At 44.5% G+C, this 18,617-nt stretch overlaps 1 protein-coding gene across 2 annotated transcripts; it reads right to left on the reverse strand.

Annotated features, from left to right (window-relative positions):
• Positions 1-1,362: 1,362 nt before the first annotated feature.
• Positions 1,363-18,523, reverse strand: LOC146200814 (uncharacterized). 2 transcript variants are annotated; one of them, XM_084595602.1, is made up of 4 exons: positions 17,758-18,523; positions 14,627-14,716; positions 10,451-10,547; positions 1,363-1,530 (listed from the first exon to the last, which is right to left on the reverse strand). In XM_084595602.1, the coding sequence occupies exons 1-3, from the start codon at positions 17,969-17,971 to the stop codon at positions 10,471-10,473; spliced, it is 381 nt and encodes a 126-aa protein (XP_084451728.1). In that variant the 5' UTR covers positions 17,972-18,523; the 3' UTR covers positions 1,363-1,530; positions 10,451-10,470. The 2 variants fall into 2 exon arrangements, with proteins under 2 accessions (XP_084451728.1, XP_084451727.1); XM_084595601.1 differs by having other exon boundaries at positions 14,627-14,749; positions 17,758-18,518.
• Between the last annotated feature and the right edge of the window lie 94 nt (positions 18,524-18,617).

Consider the following 18,617-nt stretch of genomic DNA (forward strand, 5'->3'; position numbering starts at 1 on the left):
CCTCCTCCGCAGTGGGCCCAAACCCAGTTTCGAACCTCGCAGCCTGCAAAGGTGGTTCTGTTTGTCTTTCAAAGGTACTCCCTTTGACCCTCACCTGAAGTGCTCCCCAAGAGCCTCAGCTGCAGCAGTCCTAAAAAAAAAAAAAAAAAGGGCCACATAATGGGCTGTTGCCGCGCAAGGCGGACTTATTGTTGTCCGATGGCGGAACGAATCACTGCCACATCGGCGCAACCACCTGGAATTGTAACGCAGACTCGTCAGTCTGCGTTGCAATTCTTGTATTTGCATCAATATGTTTTGAAAATATGTATCATAGTACTGTTGCATGACAGGTGTGTAAAAAATTAGAGCAGTGCAGAATCTGCATTGGAGTAATATGAAAGCACGGATGCTACTGTTGGTTGCTTAATTCACTTCTTGTTTACCCATTTTAGTCTTTGGTACTTTCAAATTGCGTGCCAACACCCTCCTATGCCCCTTTCCGGCTCTACTTCCGGTTGCGTGTCACATCCTTGACGTCACCTTTAGTCTTTGGTACTTTCAAATTGCACGCCCAATCCCTTCCTATGCCCTTTATTTGGCTCAACTTCAGGTAGCGTGGCGTCAGCTTGACTGGTTTAATTAACATGTATTTGATACATCTCGGCCGCACCCTAACTGACTGACTTAACTATATTTTAGTATTTGATACATTCAAATGTGTCGCCAAGCCATTGCATCACGGTAGACAAGCGGAGTTGTGAACAGCGCTTAACGATCTGGGGGTGGCACAGTGGTAAAGCGCTTGGCTGGGGATCCAAGGGATGGAGGTTAGATTCCCGGTGGAGACAAAATTTTTTTTTTTTGAGGAGGAGTCGCACACCTCTTAAGCGTTGCTAGGCAATGCTGGCAGAACATGGCGAGGAGGCTGCACAGCTGGCCTTGGCTGTGACGTCACACGTATGCGCAGAACTAGGCTATGTGAAGCCACGCGAAGCTGCAGTCTGATACGCGTAGACAAGCTTTCGCTTCAAAAGGTACGGCATGCAAAAACCTGTGCCTGGTTACCGACCCGCACACAGCGTGAGGATTGTTCGAGACTCAGGATTCAAAAGATGCAAAACAGCAGTGTGATCTTAGAGGACGAGAGACATTGACATAGGAATGCTACCATGCTATAGTGATACTCTGCATGGTTGCAAGGCTCCTACACCACTCCTCATGTTTGTGTTGCGCATAATACTAATATCCCAGCTTTAGGCCTTGTGCAAGGCCTCAATCAGTGTTTGCTGCAGTTGTGACAAAACGTTTTGCCGAAATGATGCCCTCCATGAGATATGCCTCATGTGCAAAGCATGCATGCTTGGAAAAGACACATGTGGTCACCTGGATTGGCTTTATTCATGCCATGTCTCAGCATGGCTGACACACTGCGGTCACAAAACATCTGCTTTCGGTCCACCAGTTTGGAGCTTGGATATAGGTTCCCTTGTTCTGCTGCTGTTGACCTGTTGGGTTCGGGCTTGGATACAGGTTTTCACTGTGCGACGTCTGCAAAATGCAAAAAAAGCAGGACTATATCCCAGATCCAAAAATTCAGCTCATGTTTTTCCAAACATTTTGGGAAAGGGACAAGTAGGTGCTATACTATTATTTGACAACAATTCAATTCAAAAAGTTTCGATTCTGAACTACAGAAATCTGAGGAACTGACACGAGCATACAGACTGTTCAGCATCAGACCCCCCACAAAATTTGATACCTCAGTCGAACAGATATTTCAAGGGCCTTCGAACCATGTCCTATCGATCAATCAGATAAATGAAGGGGAAATGAGGGTATTCGTTATAATACATGAAGAAAAGAAGCCAACAGTCGGCGAGGCCAAGGAAAGCACTGGGGATTGTACTTTTTTTTTTTTTTTCAATTTTTGCTTCGGTAATCACACAAATTAGTAATGTAATCTGTTTAGGGGAAAGATAAACACAAAGTAGAAGCAAAAACAATGTGCCGATGGTGGAGACCGAAGCCACGACCTTCGAATATCGCGTCCGGTGCTCTTCCAACTGAGCTACATCGGCCGCTGTTCCACCTGCTACTTTCTTACGTATTAATGTTGTCTCTATACGAACCTTGAGAGTGTTCACCAGCGCCGCCCTCAACCATAGCGGTGGACGTGGAATGTCCTGTGTTACCGCCAGCGTCACATAGAATGTGATCAAGAGCGAGGGCGAAAGCTGTGCTTTATGCTACCTATGGCTTCAAGACTTCCAGAACCGAGACCCCCGTAGGCGACAAGCAGATAAATTAAGGGGAATTGAGGGTACTCATTATAATACATGAAGAAAAGAAGCCAACAGTCGGCGAGGCCAAGGAAAGCACTGGGGATTGTACTTTATGGGTTTGGTCCCCACCATCGTCACATTGTTTTTCCTTCTACTTTGTGTTTATCTTTTCCCTAAACAGATTACATTACTAATTTGTGTAATTACCAAAGTAAAAATTAAAAAAAAAAAAAAGACGAGTACCCTCATCTCCACGTCCACCGCTATGGTTGAGGGTGGCGCTGGTGAACACTCTCAAGGTTCATATAGAGACAACATTAATACCCAAGAAAGTAGCAGGTAGAACAGCGACCGATGTAGCTCAGTTGGAAGAGCACCGGACGCGATATTCGGAGGTCGTGGGTTCGGTCCCCACCATCGGCACGTTGTTTTTCCTTCTACTTTGCATTTATCTTTCCCCTAAACAGATTACATTACTAATTTGTGTGATTACCAAAGTAAAAATTAAAAAAAAACACACAAAGTACAATCCCCAGTGCTTTCCTTGGCCTCGCCGACTGCTGGCTTCTTTTCTTCACCTATCGATCAATGACATTTGTACACCGCTTCATGAAAAGCTACAATAACTACAAAGTCAAGAGAGCAGTGCAAAACTGGAGATTTAAACGGCCTTCGAGAAGTAGAAGTGTGCACTCTTGGATATGGCTCAGCATACACGGCTAAAGAATAAAAATAAACCTGAAAGATTATGCAATCCTACATATGATCATATGAAGATGCACCTCGACTCAACCTTCTGCCTCTGCTCCAGAGTGAAGGAAACAGCTGTTCCTCTACTCAAGGCTTGGTTAGAATTCATGACGGCCTCCGAGCGTTCCTTCCAACAAAGTCTTCTTGAGAAATACCATGCGGAAAGAATGCATGGAGACCTTGACTGAAACCTTTAGCCCCAGCGATCCTCGAGGCATTTTTTTTTAGAAATGAAGCTTTACTTTAATCGCTCCTCGAGTGCAGGAGAAAACTCAAGTTTTCTCACGAATTTCAAAGTTGCAATGACGCTAATATAGGGCCACTTCGACCTCCACTTGCAAACATGAGGCATTGTAGCGTTCACACGCTGTGCGGACTTCATTCTACTGCATACACAGCCTTTCATTAAAGCGGATACAATAAGATTCACAGACCCACTTTTTGAAGCATTGGCTCTGTGGGAACCTATCTGACTCGAAAATACTGAAACATTGTTTCAAGTATGACCAAGACAAGTCTCCCGAAGTCCATGCAGCTAACGATGAGTATGTATAGCTGTTGTCAGGTGCAGCTTTTAATGCTGTAGTTGATCACCGCATTATACTGCTGTGGTATAGGCATATTTCAAGTTGTCACCGGATGCCTCAGCAACATTTCAGAGCGTGCCGAGTGCCAAATTGCAGCAAGCATTTGACGGCTAACAGCAAACAAAGCATGTGCAGGGGTTTCTATGAACCACTGTGAACAGTGGTGCAATTGTAGGGAATGGCATATTGTAAATAGGAAGAGGGAGGTACCGGAGGTGCTTGGTTAGAATTCATGACGGCCTCCGAGCGTTCCTTCCAACAAAGTCTTCTTGAGAAATACCATGCGGAAAGAATGCATGGAGACCTTGACTGAAACCTTTAGCCCCAGCGATCCTCGAGGCATTTTTTTTTAGAAATGAAGCTTTACTTTAATCGCTCCTCGAGTGCAGGAGAAAACTCAAGTTTTCTCACGAATTTCAAAGTTGCAATGACGCTAATATAGGGCCACTTCGACCTCCACTTGCAAACATGAGGCATTGTAGCGTTCACACGCTGTGCGGACTTCATTCTACTGCATACATAGCCTTTCATTAAAGCGGATACAATAAGATTCACAGACCCACTTTTTGAAGCATTGGCTCTGTGGGAACCTATCTGACTCGAAAATACTGAAACATTGTTTCAAGTATGACCAAGACAAGTCTCCCGAAGTCCATGCAGCTAACGATGAGTACGTATAGCTGTTGTCAGGTGCAGCTTTTAATGCTGTAGTTGATCACCGCATTATACTGCTGTGGTATAGGCATATTTCAAGTTGTCACCGGATGCCTCAGCAACATTTCAGAGCGTGCCGAGTGCCAAATTGCAGCAAGCATTTGACGGCTAACAGCAAACAAAGCATGTGCAGGGGTTTCTATGAACCACTGTGAACAGTGGTGCAATTGTAGGGAATGGCATATTGTAAATAGGAAGAGGGAGGTACCGGAGGTGCAGTTGTGCCATGGAACACCTGTGCTGCACACATTGATGGCTTGCAGATTGCCTCAGTGCATAATGTTTTAGACGCACGGTGCTGTGGGGAGGGGGGGTCAATTCTGTCTTCAGAGTGGCTCAGGGATATTCGCAGTCAAGTACATTTACAATTACAGATCCTAGCTTGCTTGGAAACAAGCGGCATTTGATTCTGGAAAGCCAAATTTCTTGGCTGGGCTGCATGCGCTGCAATATGCTTCTTTGCACTTTACATGTGCTCAACGCTCACCGCCGAGCACTTCGAGTGCAAACACGCAACTAGGTCACTAGATTTCACAGCAATTCTAGCACTTCTCAATGCCTAAATCCTGTTCTACACAAGCTTTATGTCAATGACAGAAAATGTTGCCAGACGTGAATTGTTTTCAGCCATTTTTCACAGCTGCCTTGTTCATGCAGTTTGCAAAACATATTTTTGTTCTGTTGTGGCCAAAGAAAGACACAAACGCAGGCAGCCAGGAACGTGAGTTTTATTCACGAATGCCTTTGCTTATATAGCCCTTGTCTTGCGCATGCGCCTAAACTGACATCTGATATTGCGCAAAACAAGGGCTATATAGGCCGAGGCGTTGGTGAATAAAACTCACTTCCATTCCCAGCTGCCTGCGTTCGTGTCTTTCATCGGCCACAACAGAGCAGTTTTACTAGGCTGGGACTTTTTTTTATGCAATAAAGCAACTCAGGCTATGAGTAGTGAACTTAGACAGCACCGCGAGTCTGAAGACGTCTGTACTACCCTGATATGACAACTAAGCCATTGATGCCTCTAGCACAAATGTTCATTGTTCCAAAGGCTCAACTGCGCTGCTGTGGGCCCCCAGCTTCCTTTATACGTATGTGCTAAGACCAAAAATGGGAAGACTGCCCAATAGGGGGTGATGAAGAGGCCATGTTTGATGTTTCAATGTCCGAAAGGGGGGGGCTGCCACTTTCAGGCAGTGTCTGATGAGTCCTAATCTAAACATCCTGAGCATACACACATGCAGCAGCAAGCGTGCAATACATGTCTAAAGGTGTACGCCGAGATATCTACAGGCCGTCACAGAGTGTTCTCGCTATGTCTCCATAGCTAAAGCAAAACTGATCTGCGTGCCCACCACCGCAGTTTTCTCTCAGCACCATCGGAGTGCTGTAAGTCTTCAATGCAAAACCATTACTAGCCCTTTTACACGTAATGTCGTCTTCGACCGTTGTTGGCTGTGATGGTTCTGAAAGAAGAGCAATCATGCCATTGTTGTGCATAGAGCAGCTTGGTAAGATGAGGCATGCGGCTGAGCTCAATACAGGAGGATCAGATGGCGTGACATTTGGAAAAACCCTTTAACGTGAAGTGCACTGAGCAGCTACCCTTAGTTCAGATTGAAAGCGAAGCCAGCAAAGCATCTATATCTACTGTGGCTGCATTAGCTGTGCACCGCTGCCTACAAGAAACGAAGTACATCAACTGTGTGTGCAGCCAGCCACACCTACTCTCGCTCAGCTAAAGTCTGCTTTGATTGATTTCCTGCTTAGCCAATGATGCCAATGGTGCTAGTGGGGCCTTTGATGGAGATGCTGGCAATTAAGACGTGGCTGCTGATTCCGCAGTGCCGGTTTTGCAAAAGCCATTCTTTGCAGGCAGAAGCCCCTTATCGAAACATTTAGGCAGTGATCGTGCAATCAGAAAGTTCGGTCAAAAATCTGGTTTTCTGGTAAATCAAAGGGTTGGAAGGTATGTACGCAACATGCCTTTCCCCACAAGTGTGTCCCTGTCTCTGGAAGTCACCATGCAGAGCAAACTTGCTCTTAGTCCTCAAATGTGTATCATAGCTCTGCATTAAGTAGGTTCTGAAACATTGCTCCCATATAGTGACAATTTGAAATGTGCAGCACCACAGAAGTATGTGATGATCAATTACAGCATTGCAGTTTGTGACAGGCCATGGTTATGCATACTTGGTGTCAAAAGCTGGGATGTCACGAGGGTAGCCAAAGCTGTATCCACGAAACAATATGCCAGAAGTTCTGGGTTGAACAGGGTTGACCTGGGCCGTCACTCAGCCAATGCTTCACAAAACAGATCTGTGCATACTCACTGCATCCACTTTTGTGAAAAGCTGGATAAACTCGCAGAACAAAGCACAAATAGCGAGCAAATGATATAATGTCCCGTGTTTACAAGTTGAGTGGCAGTCGATGAGCCCTTAAGGTCACCTAACTGCCAACAAATGAAAAGCAGGCATTGAGGGCTGCATGGAGTTGAAGTTCAAGTGAAAGTATTTTTTGTGAAGTGCCAATTTCCTGTCACGATACTCAATCTCACAAGCTGTACGCTGCCCTGCGAATGGCACAAGAGCCCTGGCCCATTCAGGATCATACAGATTATAATAGGTAATTGTGCTCCAACGTGCCTCTTGCTCCTTGAACTGACCAGGGTGAAAATGGGGGCACAATTATCTACAAAGGCTCTTTGCAAAACTCAAGAGTATCAGCTATCCTGCATAGCGCAATTCCTGTGGGAAAATATTTTTGCAGGTCCTGGGTGCACAGTCACGTCACACATGGATGACGTAGCCTATACGACACATATATGTATCTCCTAGATTTTTTTTAACAGATGCGCGCTGCTCAGTCAAGACGAGATGCGCGGGAATGTAGTGAGCACTGATTCTGTGCGTTTGCAATTTTTTGCTTTTGTTCTGTTTCTTTCGATAGTTTAGTGTACAGCCTGTATGGGTGTGCAAAGCGACGCGGGGACTCTGGAGTTGAGTCGGCTTTTTCGCATCATGTCACCGGGATGGTGCGTTTGCTCTCCGCAGTGTAATGAATATGTGCAAGAGTACTTGCCGTATGTGGGGCTGCATATATTCAGTACCAGAGCTTGAATTATTTGCGTTATACACATGCAGTTTTGTAGTGGCGCAAAAAATTATTCTGTCAAGACAGAGTATCTTCTGAACGGTGCATAAACATTGATGTTTGGATTAAGCCATGAAATAGTATACAAGATGTTTCACATAAGGTTTGGTTTGGGGTTTAATGCCCCAAAGTGATTCAGGCTTGTATCACATAGCGGGCTTAACTTAAGGTACAAAACCTGCCCCAGTGCACGGGCACAGAAGCAGCCAAATCTTCAGTGCTCCCTCCACTGCCACTCAGGCTATCGCAGCGCACACCTCACTGCTACGGGAAAAAAGGAGCAAGCGTGCATACTGCTCTGTGCTTTGCCAAGGGCAGCTCCAGGCGGTCACTCGTTTGAAACAGCACCACCTGCGCTGGCCAAACCCCCCCCGCCCCCATTTTTTTATCCTCTCCGCACTACTAAGTAAAAAAAAAAAGGAAGAAGCATACATGCTGCTGTGCGCTTAGCTCGGAGAACAGCTAGACCCCCCTCCCACTACCTCCACTCCCCCTTCCCATCCACCCACAATTTATCAAGCGCCCCGGGCAGCTTGAAGCAGTCACTCGTTTTAAAGCACTTTGACAGCCAACCTCCCAGTACCCTTTCGTCCTTCCCGCATAGACGAGAAAGACCTTGCAGCCCTTTTCTCACTCCCTCCCAGTAGAATGAAAAAGGAAAAAAAACCGCCACGCAGGATATGCAGGAATAATACAGACACGTCACTTTTGTGTCAACAAGGTATGAGTTGCTTTGGCCTGAGCAGAAGATAGGGAGGACTAAAGATTTGACTGCTTCTGTGCACAGTGTGTTAGAGCACAGGGCTCAATCGGCCACCTTTGTATCTTAAGTTAAACCCGTTACATGAAATAACTATAGTGCTAAAAAATTGTTAGTTCAATAACTAAGCCACATCTTGTATAAATTCACAGCTTAATTTCAAACATCAACATTTATGTGCCCTTAGAAGATGCTCTCAGTCTTGACAGCTACTTCTTTTCACCACTACAAAACTGCAAGTGTGTGGTGTGCATGTGTGCAAATAACTCATGCGCTATAAATATGTTCGCAGCCCCACATAGGGTCAGTACCCTTGCACATTTTCATTACAATGAGGAAAACAAACGCACGATCCTACTGCGAAGAAGCAGACTCATGACTCAGTTCTTGTGTCGCTCGAATATCAGCAACCCTGCCAAACCACCAGAAGAAAAAGAACGAAAGCTAAGCAAAAATTGCGAACACACAGAATCAGTGCTCACTCCACATTCCCCCGCATCGTGCCTTTTGACTGAACAGCGCTTTTCTCTCAAGAAAAAAAATACAAACTCCACGAGTAATGTGTAGGTGACATATAGTAGGCTATGTCAATGAAGTATTATGTGATTGTGCACTGAGGACCTGCAAAAATATTCTCCCAATCCCCGTTGCGGCAGAAGTTGGGTGCCATGCTGAATATTTCTGTATTAAGTCTCATGTTATGCACGAATCTTGGGAGGAGCATGCCTTCTCTATTGAAAACCAGAAGGGAAGGGAGGGGGGTTATGAATGGTACCTGTAAGGTTAAGGTGCTCTTAAGAGCTTAATCCCTTTAATAGAGAGAGCAAACCAAGGCAGAGTGGAGCAGGTAATGGATGTGGTCATTGTCACAAGAGATGTCTCCCGGCAGCACCCTATTTCTGCCCCCAAAACAGGTTTTACCGCCACAGTGAAGGGGTTTTCGCTGAGGAGAGAAGCACTGCAGAAGTATTCTGCCAGAACAACCCCATACCGCCATTTACATTTGCTGAAACTTGTGAGTTCTCCCTCCTCACTCACAAATCATGAGGATGTGCTTTGGTCTACTCTCCATGGAAGGGGTATGGTATCGGTTACCTTTAAGCCTCAAAACAATGCTTTTCACAAACACGCACATATTTCAAGGTGGAAGCAAGGCCACCTGTTTCTTGCCACATTTGTTATCATCAGCAGCTGCATTTCAATGAGGACAGAAGCCAGCAACACTTTCCTCAGTAGTTTGTAGTACCTCCGCCGCCAATACAGCTAGCCGAGAAGTAATAACTGCTTGACATGATTCCACATGCACAAATTACATCAGCTTAACACTTAAAAGTACAGATAACACTGAATTTTCCCATCCAATTAAATGCTCAACCACTTCCTTCTCAGTTGCTGCAGTGCTACTGGCATCCCGGTACGTGGCATCCCAGCCATGGCGGTATGGTGAAAATCTGCAACCAGTATGCACTCAAGAACTCTGATCACATGTGGCCGGCCTGCCACTACTCAGAATACTGTCAATCATATTCAAATGAAAGATGGTAGTACTTATATGAAAGCAGTGCAATGTCAAGACTACTGAAACCTATATCGACTGCATTGCCCCTACTGTACTCTGCTAATTTAATTTGCAGTCAGAGGAATATAACTAGCCCAACAACTGCAGCAACCACAGTGAAGGTGCATGAGCTTCACTTCAAGGTGTACTATCCTCACATCTTATAAAATCAGCTGGTAATGAGATTTGTTTCAAAACTTCTGGCTTTTCCTACCTTAAAAAGAAACTTGCATTTTCTGTAAAATAGCATTTTAGTGAATAGAATGCAGAAATGTATAACACAAGCTAGCTTCAGCTTGTCCTCAATGTCCTTTTATTACCCTAAAGCTGAACATTAGCTATGAGAGACATCATGAAAGAGGGCTTCTGGGCTAATTTCCAGAGCCCTCCCTCTTCCACAAAAAGTTCTTTAAACTGTGCACTGGCACTGCCCAACATGTAGGCAAATTTGCATTTTGCCTGTATCGACAGGCCCCAGGCACCATTCCATTCCATATTCTCAGGCTCAGCAGCCAAATGCCATAGCCAGTAAGCAATGGCAGCAATCAAAGAAAACACTGAAGAAACCTGAGCCTCAAAATAAACATAAGGAGCCACAAATGCAATAGCAGGTTAGGCAGATAAGAAACTACACATGCTGAAAAATGTCTTCAGCACTTACATCAATGTCCTACTTGCCCATCATAGCACTGTGCGATTCTGGCAAAGGGTATTGTAGAGCTTGAAGAAGCCATTGCTTTGAAGCCACATGGAGCTTGCTGTAAGGTAAAAAGTACCATGAACCAACAAATCAAAGCGTAATATAGTGCAAGACCTACATGCAGAGGCTTTGTGAGCAAGAAATAAAGGCATAGAATAGGAACACCACAATACTCTTGAAATGATGCGTGGCATGCTGGTGTAAGTCACTGTATGAATTCGCCTCTGCCTGCTAAGTAATCCTAGATTAATATTTTTTTGGATTCAAACTTTCACTTTAGGATTGAATTCGTTGAAGGGCGACTGCCTATAAAGCCAGAGAAGAAACAATGTTGACATCACCCGAGACATACCAACACTGAAATAAATCCTTTCACTCCATCTCGTCGCCAGCCTGGCAAAAGAACAGGTCAGGCATCACAGTGGCCCTAGTTACAAATAAAGCATTTACTTGATTTTAACTGCAAGTACATTTTAACATCAACCTATCCATAATCCACTAATGCCCACTAGGCCCAAGATCAGACAAGCTCTCCCTTTATGCTTTATATCGAGCGAGCCTCTTAATTTGTAGTGCAGGGCCTTAATACATGCCTGTAACTACAATACTACTTTTCTAAGAGATGTGGAACTTCATTAGAATTCATTTTATGACCTAAGTAGCAGAAATTGTATTTTATCTTGAACAAAGCAGCCCGAAAAAACAAGGCTGTGAAAGGAGACAAGACAGGCGCTAACTTGCAACATATAAAGGAGTCAAGCGACAATGCAAACCACTCAATCACTTATAAGCAGAAAGCAAAACATGAGTCACTAAAATTTAAGAGCACTTCCCTAATCTAGATATCCCAACTCACTGCATGTTAACACGATGGATGGCTCACTAGCACATTCATTACCTAGTCGTGAAATGCCTTCAGCTTCAATGATTTTCCAGCTGATTTGAAATGGATGACAGCCAGAATGTGCGCAGCTGAAAGAAACTGAAAGCAACCAGTGCATTCTTTACAATGCACAGCCAAGTTGGTACCTCTACCTATATCTACATAAATGGAACCGCTCGGATATTTTAGTGATTGATGTTTTGCTGTCTGCTTATCAGTGACTGAGCAGTTTGCGGCGTTGCTTGGCTTTATATATTTCATGTTTGCATCAATAAAATTTAGTTGCGAGTTACTGCCTGCTTGCCTCCTTTCACATCCTTGTTTTTTCGTGCTGCTACTTTCAAGATGACGCCTTACCAACTCATGCAAATTGCCATCCTTCTCAAAGTATGTTAGTCAAAGAAATTTACTTCATTTGGTACTGACCAACACACATGACCAGGTTTGATGCAACTTAAAGGCGATCAAAGAGAGTACCATCATAAAGCATGAAAGTTGGCTCAGAAATGCACCTTTCCATGCCAGTGTAGCTTGCACAGACATGAATTTCTGTGGTAAACAAAACACTGGGCTGCTGCAAGGGTGGTACAGCAGAAGCAGAGGGTGCTCCGACAGTAAGAGGAAATATGGCATTGAATCTTGCTATACACGGAGACATGTTGTGGGCTATGCAGCCAAGGTACGAAAGGAAAGGAGACAAGTTTTAGTCTCTTTGCCGAGGAGAGTGGTTTGCTCACTATTTGGGCTAGGCATGTGCAGGCTTGAAGTGAAGGGAGAAAGTTGGAGAGTTAATGCAAGGTCACTAGCGCTGAAGTAACCCACTCTACATGGCAAGGGAAGAGAGGTATGTTGCCTTCACTTTCTTGCCTAGCTTCAGCTGCATAGCCAGACATTTAACCCTGAGTATAGTGATGTGCTACCGTGTAGAATTGAACACTGAAAGTAGCACAGGAGTACAGCATCATTATTCTATCCATGATAAACAGGTAATACAGGTAAAGAGCATGCTGCGCTCTAAGGTTGCTGACGACGTATTTACTTATCTTACATTAAAAAAAAAAGTTAGTGACCCATAAATATGATACTTCTGCTATTATGAGAACTCCACAGCTATGTAAATTGCATGAAGAAAGTGAACCTATGGATAGCTTGCACTGACGACTCACTAGGCACCCACTGGTGAACCAAAAGTAGAGCAAAAATCTGTCTAATTTGCATTCACCATCTTCATCATGCAGGTATTGCAGACACTAAGCACAGTTCACCATCATAGCACTTATGATATCATCCAAGCCATCTATAAAAGCTACCCAGATTATTACATGAACATTTCAGTAGAGATATGACTTTCCAAGGGTCATATTATGACACTGACCAAATTCTCATGAAAAAAAAAAATTATGACCAAATCAGCACCTTTCTCGGAGTTCAGTGCATGGGCGTGAGATATGCTTTTACACTTCTTTTCGTCAACTGCTACTGTTTCAGGAAAAGGGGTCATCAAACTAAGTAACCTGAGTACAGTTGCAAACAACGAAATTTAGGAGTGTGGTGAGGGGCAGACTTTGTGGCATTGCGAAGGTACTCTACTAATGCTAACAGTAGGCAGCCTTGATTTGATCATGGTGTTCAACATTGTAGATAGCTCTGGATAATTTCGACCATCTACGCTTCTTTAGTGTGCACTGACACTATAAAGCACATGGGCACCTAGCATTTTTCCACCATCGAAATGCAACCACCCCAGCTAAGACCGAGCCCGCGTCACCCAGCTCACTAGTCAAATGTCCTAAACGCTGAAGCTGCCACAGTAGGGTGTAGGCAGCCTTGAGGCAGGGTTGCATTTGCAGGCATGTTTCGTACAAGTCAAGCTTATATAAGCTAGGTATGGCCAAACTGTGGCTCATGAGTAGCATGAGGCTCCTTGCAAAGTCCAGGTGCAGTTCACGACTGCTTGGTACCTGTCCACCTCTCACCATTCACAGTATTTCTGCATCTACAGCCAGCTTCTTCTTTTTTTTTTAGGAAAAAACAAAACAAAAATACAGCCAGCTTCTCTGTTCTTTCCCCTTTAAGTTCCAAACCACCTTTTGTTTAGTATTCTTTTGAACAATGAAACAATGTGCCACCCTATGGACACACATCGAACAGAGCTGCTCACGACTGTAAACATGCTCATTCGAGAACTTCAATCTGCTTGCTTTACAAATGGGGCAGTAGAGGCATATTAACAGTCGTGGCATGAGTTCTTCACTCTGACCACCTGCTTTGTTAAATAAAAAAAAAAGTCATTATCATCATTTACTTTGCTCTTTGTAAAATTGCCTTTTTAGTCGAGAGTTCTCATTAAAGGTATGGCAGCTGTTGCTGTAGGCCCATAGTTAACGAGCTGTCTGACATATGCCCGCACTGCACTCGCTTGCTCATACATGGAGCTGAGCCTTAGCAACCTTCGTGGTGATGCAAAGAGATGTTTGCCCATGCTAACATCTTGGCATTTCCATAATGGCGCAGATCAGTGTCTCCACTCCCACTTGTGCTGTGAGCATTCCCGTCACTAGCACATATTGAAACCAAAAGCGATGGCAGCAGGCAATGTGACATATGCCAGCAGAGAGATGTTCACTTGCTTTTCCTCCACATATAGTGAATTACAATCCCAGAACTTAAGTGGATTGCCCGCTCCACAACAGAGCACCTGCATCCAGCACAAATTGTGTCCCGACTGTGTTTGGAACTCATGCTAGCGCAAGTAGGTAGTGCCCATGGACTGACAGAGGAATTGCCAGTCATTCTGTGCGCTAGCCTGTGCTTCGTGTACACATGTCGTCTGTTTTAAACCTGTAATAGGTCTTAGAATGGTGTTGACCTCAACAGTTTATGCCATTCTTTCAAATAGTCTAGTGCGGGCAAGCACGGTAAGATTTCTTTGGCACTATTCTCAAATAAAACAAAGGCTCAGATCACTCTTTTCACTGTTTCAGAGTTGAGGAATGGCTTCGAGTTCACAAATAGCACACAAAGATTGTTTCTGCACATAGTTTTCCAGTCGCACTCTGAGCTGAGGTCTTTAAAAAAGATTATTGCAGAATACTGCTGCTCTCAGACTTGCTGTCCTCAAAAGTGAGCACTAGTTCATGACAGCAATTTGCATTCGTAGCAGCGGCAAGTACCAATAGTCGATTATTGCAGAGGGCACAGCAAGCGCAGCAGAGACAATCTACTGGAAATGGTAGGTGCAGCTGAACACATACTCAAGTAAATTACCAGCTGGTCCTGTTGATTTCGGCAGAGCAATCCAGACTGCTCCATGGAGCGATCTTGGCTCAGCAATCGCTCCTCATCTGCATTTGGAAGATGAAACCTGTGTTCCGGATCTGCATTTGGAATACAGTTGGTCCAAAATGAGCAGAAAAGAATGTTCTGTAAGTGACCACAGTCTGTTATTGGAATTCACCATTAACAGAGTTTTACTATCTACCACCTCGATCTGCTCATAATTTAAGTAGCATTATAAGTCTGTGATCCTGCAGGGACCTCCGATCTCACACAAAGGATTCAGTGGCGTAGCAGGCACAACACACATCAAGAGGTGCCAGATAGTGTAACTTGTAAGAAATGTTATGCTAACTCTTCGTTACTTGCTAGCAGAGCAAACAGTATGTCCGTCATCAAACCTTCTTTTAAACCCTACTTCATGGCAATGAAAAAAGGCATTTCGAGTCCACTTGAGGTCTAACTTAGTACAGTAGCGATGAACAAGCCCCTGAGCCTGCCATGTGCCAAGGCGTAAATGCGCTTCACTGTATTGCACGAGTGAACAACCGGAAGGCTGGAAGCTTGAACAATCTGTTTCCAGAAAATGGTGACGTTGTTTGAGCAGTTAGGTTGGAATAATAAGCAAGCACTCTGCCCGTACCTTCATCTACTGGATTTCCTCTCAAAGGTATGTATGCCCAGCAAACAATGTCTGCAACTTAATCCAGGAGTAAAATCACAGCATGTTCTGAGGACTTCGATCATAACATTGAGTTTTTGATCATTCCAGTCACCTCAACATCAAATCCAAGACATATGTGGCAGCTTATGGAACATTCGCACATACAAAACACACCGAGAAATGCAAGCCAGTCAGTCTAAAGGCAGCCTATCATCCTCATATTGTTCATAGCCTTCCTAGTGCCACCAAGTTTGCTTCCCTACCACCCTCTGAACATGCAATGTTCCACCCCAACTCGGGTTACACACAAGCAGTGCACCAAGAAAGGCAAAAGTTCATCCCTAGCTCCCACTACGTCAACTCGGAAGAATGTGCAGAGTCGGACCAGATATATAAATTTTCACAAGAGAATTCAGTCAAGTGCCATGTTTCCATCTTTCAACTTTACTTGCTCTCTAGCAGATCTAGCTTGGATTCATTTTGCACTCAAAGCTCAAGTTATGTTTCAACAACTTCAACATATTTATCAGGACTGCAGTGCAACTGCCTCTATTATCCAACCTTTTTTTTTTTTTTTTTTTTTTTTTTGCTGAAGTTGACATGGTGAGTGAGCAGTCTAGTTATACAATAACTTTTTTCCAGTTTTAACAGACAATTAGAGAAATAATTTTTGTGAGCTTTCCTTTTTAAAGCTGCTTTGCTGACAAGTTCCTGCCTGCAAGCCAGTGAAGAAAATGTGGGATTATAGCTATCTGCACACTTCCATTAAATGATCTCAACACTGACATGATGATCAAGTGATATCTAGGAAGATATTGGCACCAGCGCAGCAAGCAGTCTGCTGCTTGTGCATCATGACGGGCCAATGCTATCGAACTGCCAAACCTTTTATCATGTCAAAACACGCTCACCCGATCAATTATGAATTGTGAAAGGCTACGCACTCAAAAGTGGAAACACATCCATCCAAAAAGTAAAAAGAAGTAAATTGCAGAATGTAACGTGACTGTTCAAACCATGTATGGAAGTGCATGCGGCCACCAAACGATTCATAAATGTGGTAGCCATTCATGAGCTAGATCCAGACACACCACCACTTGTTGTTGCGACTAAAGGAAGAAGATAACGAAAATGCACGGGCCTACTACTGGCTCTGTAGCTGAGCCACCTCCACTGCCTCGTGCGGACAGAAGAGAAAATAGAGAAGAAAAAAGTGGGAGAGAGAGGCACGTCGCAACAGCCGTCATCCACCACTGAAACGGTAGTAGGTACAAAGACTGCCTACAACAGATAGAAATCCAGTGGCAGGCTAGCCCCCGCCGCAAGCTGCGGTGACCTACCAATCGCAGCACCGTAGGGCCAGGAGCAGCCACCCCCGAAACCAGTTCCTTATCAACATCTACAGTTGTTTCTACAAAACATGCATAAATTAAAAAAAACACCACACTGGAATGATACCTTGAGCAAAGGCTTGTTTTGCTAGGAATCCTGCATGCACTCCTCAATTTAAAACCTGCATGAATTTCATACACTGAGTACAAAAAAACCTGCACACATTTTGATTCACATTTCATATCAGGGAAGATGTCGATGGGGCATCTCAGCACAATTAGTAGAGTTTTTTGCTTCATTTGTAGATAATTACACAAGAAAATCAATACTATTGGTACTGTTGAATGCATAATTAACTTTACACCTTACTGCTATTTTTGGACTGAAGGCCTGAGTTTGGTGTCTGTCATTTATATGCACTTTGTAGTTTTTGTGGATTACTTCAGTCAAAACAAATTATGCAAAAGAAAATGTGAAGCCAATACAGGTGAAAAAATTCAAAAATAGCTAAAAAAACTTTTTTTTTTTTTTTTTTTTTTACCTTCTACTTGCACCCAAGGCTCGACAATGGTGCTTTAAGTACGATTACAGCTGAATCATACTGCCGTCGCGTGTTCGCCGGCTCCTTATCCCATAATCCGCAATATTTATAGAACATTTGAATAATGAGCTAGCCCTGTCGTAGCGCAGGTAGGTTTTACCGCTTATTCAGTCCGTGTAAATTCAATGCACAAGCGCCGGAGCTTCAACTGCAGCACAACGTAAGGACCGGGTCGAGGCACTTACGAAGTTGCCCATACTAAATTCTTGCCGAAGGCTGAATCGCAGTACGGCACCGGCATCATGCACCCCGCAATGAGCTTACGAATGATGATTTGTACGGCATATTTTACTCCAATCGTGCAGCCCACGACACTGTCTCTTTTCCAAGACGCTGCAAAAGCATTAACACCCCCCCCCCCCCCCCCCCCTTACTTTGTCAAAACCAAACAACCGTTTGTTATGAACGCGTCTTGTTGTTTACGAACTAACAAACTAGCATTGTGTTGGCATGCATGACCAGTTCTGCGCTGTTTTCAGAAGAATGTGCAGGACAGAAGGAAATTTACTTACATCTGAGATGCCAAACGTGTCCCGGGTGGTGACCGCCCTCCAATAGTCCCGCCGTCAGCGTAGTGTTTCCAGTGAAAGCGCACAAAGGAAGACGCACTATCTGTTGGGCACGCCGGCACACTTTTTGCACAGGTTTACACAGAACCTGACGACGCTTCTGCACATCGCACGAGCTATTTTGCTGCGCTTTGTGCCTCGCAAATCTCGAGAGCATGACGCCGCCAGCAGCACAAAAGAAAGCGCGACGCCGCGACGCCGCCACCAATGGCTATGACTAGCACTACAGCTTCGGCTGCTTCGGCTGGTTTCGACTTGTTTCGGTTTCGGAAGTTGCCGACTTGAACGGCTTTCGATGTCAAGTGTCTACGCACTAACGCTACATGTTTGTCGTGTATGCGCGCCTGTAGTTTGCGCATTCAGAAATGTGGCGGTGCTAGCGAAAGCTAGCGGTGGCGGAAAAGACCACCGTGAGTTTCGCTTCTTTTTTTGCGATGCTGGAAAAACTATGCGTGCTTGTCATGTACGTCGGGTTGACAGATAAGAAATGCGTTGCGGTGGTTCAGCAAATCGGAGCTTTGGCCCAATGCATCGCCAAGTTCCTTGCGAAAATTCCTGATCATAAACAGCGACAGTGGCCATTGTTTTAGTTGTGTGTTTATATTGGAAGATCAAGTGATTTGTTTGGAAACAGACGCCGAATCCTGCTCGCACACTGTTCCACTGGTCACCCGCGAGCGATACTTTCTTTTGTGATGTGTGCATCACTACTATCAGTGTTCAACTCTTGGATGGTGATGAAATTTTAATGGCTCTAGCTTATAGCAAAAGCAAAAACAGTTGTGTGAAAGCATGGCGCCTGC

The sequence above is a fragment of the Amblyomma maculatum genome, chromosome 2 (assembly GCF_055883805.1).
Source record: "Amblyomma maculatum isolate TAMU_Amacu chromosome 2, ASM5588380v1, whole genome shotgun sequence".
NCBI classification, from domain to species: domain Eukaryota; kingdom Metazoa; phylum Arthropoda; class Arachnida; order Ixodida; family Ixodidae; genus Amblyomma; species Amblyomma maculatum.

What these genes read in the sequence shown, in the direction of transcription:
- LOC146200814 (XM_084595601.1), bottom strand. Translation starts at nt 17,971, where the DNA reads ATGCTCTCGAGATTTGCGAGGCACAAAGCGCAGCAAAATAGCTCGTGC. An exon ending in ACACGTTTGGCATCTCAGAT is followed by an intron (nt 14,750 to 17,757) that starts GTAAGTAAATTT and finishes TTCCAAATGCAG; the next exon opens with ATCCGGAACACAGGTTTCAT. An exon ending in CCAGCTGGTAATTTACTTGA is followed by an intron (nt 10,548 to 14,626) that starts GTATGTGTTCAG and finishes TTTACCTTACAG; the next exon opens with CAAGCTCCATGTGGCTTCAA.